Source organism: Alligator sinensis, unplaced genomic scaffold, assembly GCF_000455745.1.
Source record: "Alligator sinensis unplaced genomic scaffold, ASM45574v1 scaffold140_1, whole genome shotgun sequence".
In the NCBI taxonomy this organism is placed as follows: Eukaryota; Metazoa; Chordata; order Crocodylia; family Alligatoridae; genus Alligator; species Alligator sinensis.
The window spans coordinates 2,002,395-2,017,337 of NW_005841836.1; the positions used below are offsets into that span (position 1 = coordinate 2,002,395).

Consider the following 14,943-nt stretch of genomic DNA (forward strand, 5'->3'; position numbering starts at 1 on the left):
ATTTTTAGATATTTATCATTCATGAAATGGTTTTAGAGCCTGAAATTTGGCTGTATTTGAAAGGCAACAATGTTAAGCAGGACTAACGTAAAACAGCCAAGAATTGTAGCTTTCTGAAAAACGAGACAGTTAAAAAATATCTAGTAGACAATATCACTACCCAGTAAACAACATGAGCAAGAATTTCAGAAAAGGCACAAGGAAACAATTGAAGAAATAGATATAAGACTAAGATTTTGCTTAAATTGAACAGTTGAACAGAATCTCCAAACTCCCAGGTTTGTAAAATAAAGAAAAGATATACAAAGAAAAGTAAACATTAAATGTTCTACTCCTGTGCCATTGTTCTGCAGGTTCATTTTGTTTGCCTTAAGGAGATTTGGGTATTTTACTGTGTTCTTGCTCCTACCAGGCCACAAGTATTTTAAATAAATAAATAAATAGATCTAAAACTCAACCAGATGGAAGAGAACTGAAGTATACAAGTCAAGTACTTTTTCTCCATGTTGACACTTGTTAGGACTGATTTAGAACCCCTTTTGGCTCAAGCTGGATTGGCACATGCAGGTTTTAAAGATAATTTCTTATCATTATAGGTGGTAGTTTTTAGATTAGAGTTGTTGTTTTTTTTTTAATTTGTTTCACAAATAAAGTACATTATCATCAGAGTCCTGATTAACAGCATTTGTAGCCTGTGAGAATAACCCTGCCAAGGAAAGGGGGAGTAAATTTGCTAGTTCATTTAAAAAAAAAAAAAAAAATTGTTGTGGGAGAGCATCTGTTTCCCAAGTTGGTGTCCATTTTTGTACATTTAAAAATATTCCCTCAAAAATTGTATCTTGATATTCCTTTCTTGTGATTTATGTTGTCAGGAAACAACAAAATCTCATTGTAAACCCTGATTTTTTACATTGTACTTCAGAATTTTTATTCAGGTTTCAGAATAAAAAACATCTTTCTTGTTTTCTTCCTTCTTTACTTAAGCAATGTTGATTTTTGTAAGTGAGAACTTACTGCATGGCTGCGTGTTAGATGTTTGCTCTGTTTACATTTGGCATGTATGCTTGTAGGTTTGAATACTGGAAACAGAGAGAAGACAGAGAGAAGCAACAAAATCAGTTCAGAAGCTAGTTTTTCATCTAGTGATGGAAGAAGTCCTTTATCAAGGTAAAGTCATTAAAGCGTTTCTTTTTGGCCTTAATAGAAGAATGCCACCAAGTGAATAAAACTCTTTGAATATGTTATTTTATATGACTTAAACAAGGGTTAAGGTTCCTGTTTGTGTTTATGTAATATAACAACTTAAACTTTAGTACACCTTAGAAAATATTTGCACCCAAGCCAGGTATTGTTTTGCAGCTGTTGTTTTCTCATTTTAAGACTCAATTGACATCTCAGTGAACCACAAATTAGCGTGTACAGCTGCTCTCAGTAGGGCTACTTAGAGACCAGACAATAGAAGTTGTCAGGAAAAGGACAGGCATAAAACATAAAGTCTTGAAGAAATAAAGTGGTGTGTTTCTTCATGTTGATGTATCTGAAATGTAAACTAGTTGTAGCTCAATACGTATTTTTGTATTTTTCTTTAAAGTATTTGCCACTAAAGTATTTGCTACTTTTGTCTTGTTTTACTTTCAAACTGAGTACATTTAATTAATGGCCTTGCATTTTCCTAAAGGGTGCAATTTATCTTTTTACATTTGTTAAACTGCAGCACTTTTTTCTAGCCTTTAGAACAGGGTTGTGTTAGATGTTACTTGTATTTGTAATCAGCATGCAATACTAATCAAACAGTGGCAATAAAATTAGTGGTCAAGGAGGAGTAGAAAATACAATATACAGTAGTATAATCATCTTATGAAATTTTAGCTTGGGTTTAGATTGTTATCTGGATGCTTATTAAAACATCATAGTAAGTGGGTTCTGCTGTTATCTGGTTCCCTTGCTGAACACTGCCATTTATGACATTGATAAAATACTTCTAAGTACTTAGATAATTATTTGACCCTATCTACATTTATAGCATGCTTGTTCTTTTTTTCCTCTCTTTTACTTTTTAACATTCCTGATGACGTTTATTGGTAAAGTGTTAATTGTGTTGTTGGAAATTAAACCAATTGTGCCAGAAATGTTAATGTTATATTTTGCACTGATTTATATTTTATTTTAAAAGCCACAGTATTTTCTCTAACTCTTGTCTAATAAATTTAATGCGAATTAGGTAATAAATCACACATTTATAACGTTAAATTATATTTTTATCTAAAAATAAAACTATAGATTTTTTTATTACTTCAGTTTCCATTTTTTGTAACTTAATTTATTCCTGAGAGAAGGATTCCATAAGAAAATAAGTTCTAATATGATGAAATGCAGAGGCATTCTTACAAATATATATGTTTTGCCAGATTTTGCTCTCATTGACTTCAGTGTGGGAAGGATCAGGCCCTTAATGTTGAACTTAGTAGCTTAATTCTAAAATCTGATAAAAGTATTTGAATATATTATAATGGACTATGCCAAAATATTTTGTGTGTTTGTTTTACTGTTTAGCATGTTATAGTGCTTGCTTAAAATGTGTGTTGGCAGCTTTCAGCACTACTCTAAATGCTAGTCAAATGTTACAAATGGCTTAGTTTTAATTTTACCTTTTTCAATTCACATGCACACCCGGTAAATTTTGGAAACCATTTGTTGTACCTAATAATTTCATGCCTTTGGGCTCTCAGAAGCAAGCACGCTTCATACTATGGTAGATTAAGCCATTTTTAAAGGCTTATTTTTTTTTTAAGCAACACCATAAAGTCAGTTTCCTAAATACATTAGAAATAATATGCCCTTTTAAACAGAGAGTCTATTAGTAACACTTGCCGCTGGACACTTGACATCAGTCTTACAAAGATATTTGGAAACACGAAGTAGCAAAAGTAGCATGAAAGAATGGGAAATAGAGAGCTCAGGTGGTTGCTTATTTGTGGTCGGGATGCAGCGAAATTTCTTAGAGGCTTACATTTAAGGATTCCACTTATTGCAGTCACTTCTTGTGCTTTATTGCTTTTACAAGTGGTCTCGAAACCCAGTACTTGAGAATAAACATAACGGTGTAGTACTGCTGTGGTACTTTTTAAAAATTCTTCTTTGCTCTATTTTGTCACTGAGCTGATGAGTGACCTCGAAAAAGACCCTGCTGGACCTAAATAAAAAAAAAAAATGGCTTCCTCTGATGTCCTAGAGACAATAATTATGATGTGCCAGTTAAGCCCAAACTACAGCTGAGGGATTTTACTTTAAAGCAGAGGCTTGGGCGCAAAAATGCATTTATAGCTCTTTGTCTGGCACCTCATTATGTGTGGGCCTGATTCATTAAGTAATTGGTTTGCAGTTGTTTACATGAGTATTAAGGCTTTCTATTCAGCAGCCTTTGAGAGATACATTGTGCAAATGTTGCATGTTATGAATGCAGAATGAGGGGCAGAGGACCAGTCCTATTGGCTAAACACTGCACTCTGTTGAAAAGCAAGAGAAAGAGATTGGGTGCTGCTTTGCATAGCAATGACTTTCTTAATAAGCTTTACAGATTAATACACACAAGCTATAAAAGATGCAAAGAGATACTCTTAGCACATTTATACATGCTCATTTCACTATTATGGTACTGGAGATGGGAAGAATTGAGTTCTTTCATATTCAGTTTTTCAGTGCAGTGTCTTCAGTGCATGAGACTTAATAGAATCCGATGTTTATTGTATTATAAATCATGGGGAAGTAGGCAGATCTGCAACAGTTTATTATTACAGATTCTTTCAATGTAAATCTTTTTCTACTATTGTATTTCCTACAGCAAAATCATTTTGTGGTTGAGTGGGGATGAAAGGCATAATGTACGAAGGAGTGAGTCTTAATAGGAAGCTGCTCTCTGAGTAAAGACCACTTGTTCCCTTTTGTTCAGAGGTGCATGCCAGAGCTTCCTCTTCTCCAACAAATATTGTCCTGTTTTACCTTAGGTATAAAACTACTTTTTCTGGATTCATTTAGTCCACCAAGAATATGCTTAAACTATCTGTGATTGCAACTTTAGCTTGAAGAGTACAATGTTGTGCAAAAGAAAAGAATGTGTTTGAAGTAATATAATTACTTGGGGGAAAGGTATCATAAGTCAGGACTGAATCTCTCTGAAAGAGCGTGCAGAATACGATGTGTGTGGCATTTTGTAGTCCTGTAGCAACAGAATCAGCCAGTGGAGGTCAGTAGCATTCTAGATAATTCTGTATTTTGATGCAAGCAGTTTATTTTTTTTAGGCTTGTTTGCTTTGTCTCATTTGTCTCATACACTGAAGACTAAAGATGCATTATAAATAGAGAGACTCAAATAAGACCATTAGTTTGTCAACATATAAAAACTGAATAAAGTATTTTCAATTTTGAGGAAATTGTATTCTGGAATAAATCCATTATGTTCCTTGTGTCCTGGTTCTCAAGCAAAATTCTCTTATTATTTCTTTGTTTATTTTAAGAAAAGAAAATTGCCTATTATAGTTCATCTCAGTTATTTTCAAGGGAAATATTTAATAGTGATCTGTCTGTAACACCTTTAAATGCCACAGTACACTGTGTTGCAGGTAATCAAATTGACCATCAGGGGGCACTCAAACTTTACTGAACTAAAACAGCTCTCAAAATTTAGTCTTGCCACTTCCTATTAATATTTTATGTTTTTATCGTACTTAATTTCAGTCTTGCTTATTTCTTGTAAATTTATCATTCATTTGTAAGGGAAAAAAAGTTCCCCAAAGTTTTAATACCAGAAGTTTGACTATTCAGTATATTCATTTTCTAGAAAGATTTTCAGTAACTTGAATAATGATTCAAAGCAGCGAAAGTGAAACTATTTGAGTTTATTTTTAATGATTTTTTACACTTCTAGTAATCTATGAAGAGAGGCAAACTTAAGTAAATTATTGCCTAAATGAATTCTTTTCTTGTTTTGTTCCATCATAAATGTGTAGTTTTAATCTTCAAAGCACTTTGTAAAGGTACTCATTAAAAATAGATTTCAGGGCTATTTCTTAACATTGTAGACTAAACAGGACAATTGCAAAATTTATTATAAGACATATTTTCTTAATCTTAACAGTTTGTTGTTATCACTTATACCAACCAGTCAGGACCATTGTTAGATAATTCATAAAACTTCTATAAAGATACCGTATATACTAGTTCTGTAAAGTTACTGAAACGTTTTCTCATGCTAGATGTTATGCTTTGTTGTTTGTCAACAGTGCAAGATGCATTTGGTGAAATTCATCGCTCCTGGCATAAAAATAGAATAAATGGCTTGCTTCGACAGCACATATACTAAAATTGGAACTAAGCAGAGCCAGGAAGAATGAAAATCCCACATACCCAAAACTCACAGCCCTCTAGCATCCATTGTCCCTGTCTAGTCACTGCCCTTCTTGTCCCTTGCTTAGAGGTTTTGAGACCCCAAGATACAAACTTACATAAATGTGGTAGCTCACGGCTCCTATATCAGTCTCTTCAGGTCTGCCTCTGAGATTCTCTTTGCAGTACAGAGGGGGAACATGAAGACCTTCTCTGAAACCACATCACATGTTCCCTCTGCCTAGTTTCTTCATGGGGTTTAGGTGGCATGGTAGAACTTTTATGGACCCTTGTCACCTAGATGAATTTTATCCTTTATACATCAGTTGCTACAGGCTTAGAATGTGAGAGCAAATGCTCTCTCTTCTTAATGTAACTGTCTGCTGCCAGCCTGGTAACTGGAGACAGAGTCTGGTCTTAAATGAGTGTACCCTTCTTGTCTTAAATCCTGGTATAACATGTTCTTGGAATCCTTTGTTTTTGTGTAGTCTTCTGTTCTAAATTTCAATTGGACATAGTTAATAGGAGCAAATCTCTTATCATATACCAAGAATTGTATTCCCATCTATTTTTCTTTCAGTGCATTTGTCTGATTTTCCTTCAAAAACAGTAGATCAAGTGTTGCTCGCTGGTTAAAAAAATACAGAAAAAATATTTTCATTCACTTATACTTACCTTGAACTTGCTCTTTGTTCATAGAAAAAGAATAGCCTGAGTGTGAGCAGGTTTTTATTATTATTTGCAGAGAAATAAATGATCATGCAGATGGATAGAGAGATGAACAGAAGAGATTTTGTCACAGTAGAAAGGTTGGCATTAAGTAGTCAGGCATACATTTTTATCAGTAAGCTTTTTGACATTTGTGAAAAATGATTACTTTTAGAGAAGGACCACAACTTCTCCTTCTCAGCTCATTGTTGGGAACAAATTCCTTACCTGCTGTCTCTCAGTCTGAGGGTTACGAAGAAAGGCCTTGTGAAAAAGAAACAATCCTGTTTGTTTACCACATGGTATTGTGTCTCAACAATGCTTCTTCAAGATAGATGTGCACAGGCTTCAAGCTCTTTTTACAAGATTAACCAATATGCTTCTAGGCATATTTTTGTGGAGTATCAGTGTTTCTGGATCTAGGTCCTTTTCATTTATTTTTCTGATAGAACATCTTTTTTTTGTTTGTTTGCACTTGACACAGAGTATGGAGGTTCAACAAGTTCTTTACCAAAGTGATATCCAGGAGAGAAGCAAGTTTTCCAGTTTTCATTGTCATTGAAACTCTTTATTTTGATTAATTCCCTCAGTATTTACCAAACAGAATCAAGACTAGCTCTATAGATATCCTTTCTGGAAAAAAAAAAAAGGGAATTAGTTTCTGGGAGGCTTTTCACTTACTTTGTATGAGAACCTTCTAGATGGGTCTCATTTTATAAAAGCAAACCTTCCAAAATGGGAGACTTGAGCTGAAAAAAATAAAAAATGAAATGATGTTTTGAAGTTAACCTGTACTTAAAAAAAAAAAAAAATAGAACCAGGATTTTAAAATATATTTTATACATTTATGGAGGAAGTAGACACTTGTACAGGACTGTAGAGAATTTTATTAAGAAGATTGCTTGAAGCAAATTCTTAAAATTCTTCTCTAGAGGCTTTGTATGGTTTTGATATGCTCACTCTGCCATAAGATGATTGTCATTGTTGTACTATTATTCTGAGCTTAAACTTTCTGGAATTCACAGAGTTTTCTGTCTTTTATTGGCAATGACTAACATTTTAACTTCAGGTGTCATTTAGAAAATAGCTTGCATGAAAATGAATTAGACATCTTATAGCATTTTCGGAGTTGAATTCAGAGGTAATACCAGTGATCTCTCTCTCTCTTTTTTTTTTTTTTTCTCCTCATCTGTCATTTCCATCTTTTAATGATGTGCAGGTCTTTCTTCATACATTCATGTTTTCATACAACATTGGCCAATTGCCCATCAAGAATGACAGGCAGGGGGTGCAGATGGGACCAGGGGCCTGCATCCAGTTCTCCCTCCCCTTTGGGGCCCGGCCCGCTTCCCCTTTCCCCCATTGTGCTGCAGGGCTAAGCCTGCCCTCCCCACCCTCCCCGCTGCTGTTTCAGGGCCAGGCCTGCCCCCCCTGACCTCCCTGTCATTGTTTTGGGGCCAGGCCTGCCCCCTCCAACCTCCCCACTGCTGTTTCTTGGCTGAGCTGGGCTGGGCCTGGCATGCCCCCCTCCACGCTCCCCACCGGCATTGTGGGACCAGCACCAGGACTGCCACCCCCACCTTCCCTGTTGCTGTTTCAGGGCTGGGCTCCCCATCCGCCCTGCCGCTGTTTTGGAACCGGGCCCACTCCTCCCATCCCCCCACACCTCCTACATCAGTCCGGGTCTGCTGCTCCCCACCAACCACCACCACAGCGGGCCTGCTCATCCCCTCCCCACTGCTGGCGCTGTGTCGGCTCAGGCCCACTGCTTCCCCCCCCACACCATGTCAGGAGGGATCGGTGCGGGGGGGGCTCTCCTCCCCTCACAGGGTCCTGACCCCACTCCCCCCTGTGCCACTGCCACCACCTCCAAGGAGCAAGAGTGGGGGAGCAAGCTCCACTAGCCTCCACCCCATTCCATCTGCTCCGTTGCCACCACCTCCAGGGAGCAGGGCAGGGGAGGAGAGGCCAGCTGTGTTGGCCTTGCTCCCCCCCCGCCCTCTTCCCCCTCACTCCATCCCCTGTGTCCCCACCATGGCAGCGCTCTGCTGTGCCACCACCTCCTGGCCATACACTGTATTCACACTCTAATTGGTTGTTTCTGCCAGCCAATCAGAGTGCAAATAAAGTGTTATGGACAGACAGACAGACAGACTATGGCTTATTAGAATATTAGAATTCTTCAGAGTCTTACTGAATTCTACTAAGCCTTTTTCTGAAGCCCTTTCCAGTAGTAGTGTCCAATGATCTGCGTCATCTAGTCCAGCAGTGCCTAAACATTTTGCGCAGTCGGCTGGATGGACAGTGCCTGGTCTGTCTGTGGGATGCATTTGGCCAGTGGTCCTGATCCAGGGCCCAAGGTGCGTGTGGTGGGGCCCCATCTAGCTGCATGGCAGAAAGGAAGGTGTGTGGCCTGGGCCCTACCCAGACCCATGGCAGGGAGGAGAGGGGCAAGGGGAGATGTGGCCTGGCTCCAACCCAGCCCCAGAGAGGTTGTGGGGGGGATTTGGAAACAGGGAAGGGTGGCAGTATTGCCATTGTTCCCCCACCACCAGATTTCCTGACCCATGGGGTGCCCTGTGGGCCAGATGCCATAGCTCCACAGGCTGCACAGGATGTTGGCCACCTTTGGCATAGAGCCAACTTTGAAGTAGAGTAAGAACTACCCTTCTGCTAGCCAAGGCAGTCATGGTTGGCAGAAAGACTCTGCGTCCAGGGCCTCCATATAGCTCTGATGATCCCTGGCTGCCGTATCTGGGACTTGAGACTTTTGGAAGCCAGTATGTTCTGCATTTGAGGTCCTTTTGGTTATGAAAGAAGACCAGATTAACCAGCAAGAGGACTGCTGGCCCAGGATTGAGGAGGAACATCCCACGGTCTTGAGATGCACACTGCATTCCTTAGTTAAAGACAAGGATCTTGGCCCAGCGGATCAACTCTGCCTTAATTTATGTAGGACTGAAACAAATGAAAAAGCTAGACACAAATTTTTCAGAAGGAACTGAACCCCAGGCTGAATTAAAAAATCAAACCAATAAACAAAACACTTCCTCACTTACTCATAGGGCAAGTTGAAGAAGCAGACTGAGAGTAAACAGGCGAATCAGCTGCTGATTTTGCTTTACTAAATTACTTGAAGATAAATGGTTCCTTCACAATTTGTCCGTGAAGTCACTTCTCAACATGCACCTCAACAACAAGTGGCTACCTACCAACACTACATCAAGAAAAAAAAACCTGATGGTGCAGTCAGAGTTGCATCATCTGAAATATATATTTATGGCCTGGATCTGTACGGAGTTGTGCACCTGCTGAGATATGCTGCAGACTATGAAATCCTGTGAAATTAAGCAGGAATTAAGGGTATCTAGCATTTTGCAGGACAGACCATAGATAGTACTAAACAGAACACTTAAACGTATGCTGAAGACACATTAAAGTAAAAGGGCTTCAACATGCACATAACGTAAGCATTGCTGAATGGGGATGGGCATTCCCTGCACCCCGGCCCAATACATGAGTGCATTGTCGAACTGGAGACTTGGAAAGCAGAGGTGAATTCCTAACCAACCTCAGCTTTGTCAGAAAGTGGTACTTAAGGGTTTCTACTTCTAGCATCTTGCAGGACAGAGCCCATAGACACTATTCAGCAGAACACTTAAAATGTGCTGAAGATGCATTAAAATAAAAGGACTTCAACATGTGCATAAAGTTAAGCATTGCTAAATAAGGATGGGCATCTCCCCCATACATAAGGGCCCTGTTGAACTGGAGACTTGGAAAAACAAAGCTGAATTTGTAACCAGCCTCATCTTTACATCTGAATGTGGTGTAATCTGATATAGTAAAATAGCTTTAAATTCATGAATGAATGTTTCAGTGTTGGATTCAGTTGGAATGGTTATAAAAGATGGTATTAATGCTCCAATATTGAAAAAAATATAATTTGCATTAAACAAGGTATAAAAATAGTCTGATAGCTAAATATTTTTTAAAATGTTAAATATCAACAGACTTCTAGGGATTTTGCTAGAATGCAGCTGAAATTGATAAATGAGCTATTATACAATATATTTCTGTTACTTAAAATATAAAATGTTGTAGTCCCTTGGGTAATGAAAAAGCACACTTTCTTTGTTAAAGTTATTTTTTCTGTTGTTCATGATTTAGCTGTTAGCAAATACTTGATAGAAAGTGTAAAATAGTGAATTTTCTTCACTGGAGTATTCAGGTATTTTCTAGACACGTTTTGACAGTTGGATTCTCTCTCATGGACAGATCCATGCAAGTCAGTAACTAGAATATTTGTAAAACCTCTGCTCTAATATGTTTGGTGTGTGTGTATGTATGTGTATGTATGTATATAAGGATCTCTAATTTGTAAATGAAATATTACAAGTTTATGATATCATGACCCAAGTGATTTTAAGAATAAGTTCTATTTCAACTGCCACAAGGGAATCAAATGGCAAGTTGACATTTGTTTATATTTTACCAGTTGGAACAGCCGCATCACAGATCTCCTATTTGATCTTCCTTGTTAAGAAACAGCTGAAGCTTTATTTTTTTAGTGCTTCTCACAGGATTGTTAATATAAGAGTTAATTCTCCTACATCATTGCCCCCTGTGTGATTATTTCACAGCACCGACACAATACACACGCTACACACAAAAGATCAAAATGATTCCAGCTTGTTTGAGAGATTCAAAAGGGTCTGTGATGCTCTAGACACAAGAGCTGTCATTTAACAGAACAGAATTGCAACTGCATATGCATCAAGGTAGATCAAAGGCGGCTGAGAGGCTGCACATTTACATAGGGACATGGGTGATGCTATGGGAACCCAATAGTTAAGTTTTGAGAGTATTTTGGCAAGGAGTGAAATAAGGAGGTTTAGTGGGAGAGTGTTTGGGGGTTTTCTTTATCATCATATGTTCTAACTAGTGGAAGAATTTTATGTGCAGCAAGGACTTTCAGGGCTAGAGCCCCAGCTGGCATCAGTAACCATTGATTTCACAGAAGCTATTTGAATTTACACCATTTGAGGAACTAGCCCTGAATATCCTTGCTGTACTTTAGCTCATGTTAGAACTAAAATTGGTAAAGAAAAACTACACAAATATTATCAAAAATAAGGGTGCAGTTCTAGGACTGATGTACTTTGTTGTCCTTAATGAAAAAGGAGCATTGGCTTCTAAACATTTAATTCTGTACCATCTCTTCTGGCTATTTAAATGTTGCTTCATTTTACAGGACTGAAAGCAAAAGGAGAGTTATACCTGCTATAAAATCTAAAGGTGAGAAATGCATATTATGCCTTTTAGAATAGATGCTCCTCTAAATGTTAACTAACTTTGTATATGGCAACCAAAGTAATAAGTTTCTATCTTTAATAGGAAGGGACCTGGTAGAAATCCAAGTGATATGGAGATGGTATACCTGGAACTTTTTTCTTACACAGATACAAGGCGATACGTCGACTGTGGCAAATTAAAAAACAATAGAAGGAAATTTTTTTTATATAACATAATATATAAACTGCGTCTCATTGCCACAGGGTCACACTTGGCCTAAAACCTTGATGAGATCCAAAAAGAAACTGGGTGTTTATATGGATAACAAGAACACCCAGAGTTATTGGAGTTAATGTGACATAAATTTTACACTTCAGGGCCCAGACCTGTTACCAATGGCTAGAGTGTGGGTGAAAACAGAATGTCGGAGCAGATCACCCCACACCTGCTAACTTGTCCCTTTCTCTGAAGCCTGTGCTACTGACTGCTGTCAGACAGGATACTACAGGTCAAATCCAGTAGAGCAGTTCCACTGTTCCACATCAGGGGTAACATCCCTCCCACCTAAGAGATGCTAATGATTGATGCTAATGGAGTTATGCTGGTGTAAAACTGATATAGGAGGAAAATTTAGCACTCAATGCCCAATCTTACATGTACAGGAGTGCACCCAGGCACATGTTCCTACAGCTGCTACTACACACTTCTGCTTGTGCGCCTACAAAATACAAGCGACCCTCGCCATTTGCGGGGGATACATTCTTGTACCCCCTGCGAACGACGAAATCCGCGAATAAGACAGCTCTGCTGGCGATGGCAGGAGCCTGGCGGCAGCAAGTACAAAGCTCCAGAGGAGCTCCTGTAAGTGTATAAAGTGTATTTAAAATGCAAGTTCAGCATTCGTGAATATTTGAAACTGCAAATGCTGAACGTGCGAACAGTGAGGGTTTCCTGTACGTGCAAATAATTGATGCTAATGGAGTTACTAATACAAGTAAAAAGCAGTGTTGGGGACCCTGAGTTTTGTCTTGAGCCCACGCTTAGTGTCTGTGTAGTCCCAAACAGTAAAGCATGTATTTTGAAAGTAGGAGAATGTGATATTTTAGTGATATTATTGATGATTCTTGTTTCAATGTGCTCTGAAGTCCCTTGTCACTGCTAGCTAGTGACTCCCATACAAGGGAGCAGAAAGGGCACAATTTTCAATGTGTGGAGTTTCTCTGTATGTATTTGGTCTGGAGAGCAAGGGGCTTGTGATTTGCCTTCATTTGACAGCTGCTGCGCAAGAGGGGAGTGTTCAAACCCATGGATTCTGGAGTAGAAGATGGAGGAAGCAGCCTGCTGGATTTGTGGGTATTAGAGTTAAATGGTTTTCATTTTTAAATGTTGGCAAAAGCACAAAGAATACTAAGGGCTTTTATTTTCAGGAGAATTGGAGTTCGAAGTAAATTTGTATGGAAAGCTGCTTTTCTCACCACTTCTTCTCCAGTCCCCCTAGACCAGCAGATTTCAAATTGTAGGGTTCATCCCCCTGAGGGGCATGAAGAAACATTATGCGGGGGGGGGCACAGCACAGGGGGGGCACAAGCAAGAAGTTTGCAAGGAGCCAGCATCACTACAGCCTCACAGGAGGATGCGAGGGCAGGGAGCCCCAGGCAGGCTCCGCCAGCAGGCTGCTGCACCTCCAGGAGCCCAGCACAGTGGGTGTGCAGCCTAGAGCTGCAGCAGGACCAAGGCAGGAAACATTGGAGCCAAGATAGGTGGAACACATCCTGCTGAGCAGAGCCGAGCCACGGTGGCTGCTAGAATGAGGGGTGCCCTGTACTTGGCTGTGCTGCTCCTCTGAGATGAAGTGGGTAGATGGAGGAGTGCAAACAAAATTGTAACTCAGAGGGGCTCAGCTTAAAAAGTATGGACATCACTACCATAGACATTCATGGTATGGTTGTTGTGCTGGCTTCTGACGACAGACACCCACCCCACAGGAAGCTGTCTAGAGTAGAGGTCTGGCCCAGGGAGCACACACATGGTAGCATGGATGTGGTGAGATGGGGGTGAAGGTGGTAGAGCCTGGATGTGAACCCATTAGGGCTCTTGTAGAGCTGGGACTTCCATGGGATTTGGGAGAAGAGCAGAGCATACCATGAAACTTGGCATACTTCTCATTTCTGTGCTGCTCCTTACGCAGCAGGGCTCTGCTGGTACAGGCTGTTCTCTAGGCTAGGATTAACATTCTCAGTATCAGGAGTGCCAGCATTTGCCCTGGTGTCATTTCCTAGCTCTTTTTTAGTATCCCTTTTACCTTCTTGTGTATAGTTTTGAAAAATAAATCTATCAATGCTCTTTTTCAATTAAATACCCATATCCAGCCCAGCATTCATGAACAACTTTCTTTTCAGAATTTAAAATGAATCTCTATTTGATGTAAAATGCTTGCTACACTTAGTAATTACCAAATGCTTGTATTTAAATTGTATTACTCCTGTATAAATAAGCAAAGTTGATTCTTTGTGATGTCACTGTCATTTTGTGCCAGCTCTGTGAGGTCAGAGTATGATTGTGACTTCACTTCAGAATCAGGTAGAGGAAGGGAATATAACAGATAAATCTCTTAATTCAGCAGATGGTTAAATAAATTGCTTTGAGTGAAAATGTTCTGTCAAACTACCTTGAGAAACAATAAAGTAGGGCTTCTAAATCAATGCGTAGTATTTCTGCACAACAATCCAATTAACAGAGAACAAGACCTGTGGGCAGCATATTGTTTTGGAAATTCATCCCTACAAGTTGTGTAGTTTCCAAACTGTTCTTGTCTGTCCTCATTCTAATCCACTGCATTTAGATACTTTAAAGGATGCAAAAATAGCATGTATATGTGGTTGGAGGTTTTGATTAATTAGTTATTCTGATTTTTATCCCTAGCTTTCTGGGGTGAGTCTGATGACAGCAACTCAGAAATTGAAGCTGCTTTGCGTCCGCAGACCCAAAACACACATGCAGATGAATTTGATGACTTCTATGACTAAGACATTAAGACTCGTGAAAAAAATGAAGGAAGTGAATTGTATTTGTTTTGATATTTGGCTTGATATTCCTGTAATGTGTAGCATATCTTCTTGGTATTTAGATTTTAGTTTGGCAGTACAAATGTTGGCAATAAAGTATAAAGTCTTTATTTCCTTGGATATATGTTTTCTATTAAACTGATGTTTTAAGAATTTATTTTAAGTTCTAAGTATTTCCTTTTCTCAAGTCCACTTATACTTTTAAAAGAGTGTCAGTAGATAAGCAAAAGCATGTCTTAGCTTGATGGTGTTCCCAAAAGACAAATCCAAGCAGAGATGGGTCCTTGACTGTCCATTTGCTGTTAGGACCTGGCAATTAATATGAATCCCTGGAGCAGTATTACTCTAAATGTCTAGGGCGTTCTTTGAGGTAATGCATTTTTTGCAGGGGCAGTAGGGCAGTTCATATTATACCATATCTCTTCTCACTCTGGATGCATCAGCAGCATCCCTTCTAGTGCATATCTCTGACCCTCTTCCCCTGCTCCCAAGG

At 39.1% G+C, this 14,943-nt stretch overlaps 1 protein-coding gene across 8 annotated transcripts in view; it reads left to right on the forward strand.

The window, feature by feature from the left end:
* KIZ (kizuna centrosomal protein) overlaps positions 1-14,595 on the forward strand; it is a 110,840-nt gene extending 96,245 nt beyond the window's left edge. For 5 of the 8 annotated variants that reach the window (XM_025201971.1, XM_025201980.1, XM_025201979.1 and 2 more), the window contains 4 exons: positions 1,071-1,167; positions 11,345-11,388; positions 12,661-12,734; positions 14,308-14,595. In XM_025201971.1, the coding sequence (XP_025057756.1) occupies positions 1,071-1,167; positions 11,345-11,388; positions 12,661-12,734; positions 14,308-14,592 (500 nt within the window). In that variant the 3' untranslated portion in view covers positions 14,593-14,595. The other 3 variants (XM_025201994.1, XM_025201988.1, XM_025202007.1) reach the window with 3 other exon arrangements.
* The last annotated feature ends 348 nt before the right edge of the window (positions 14,596-14,943 follow it).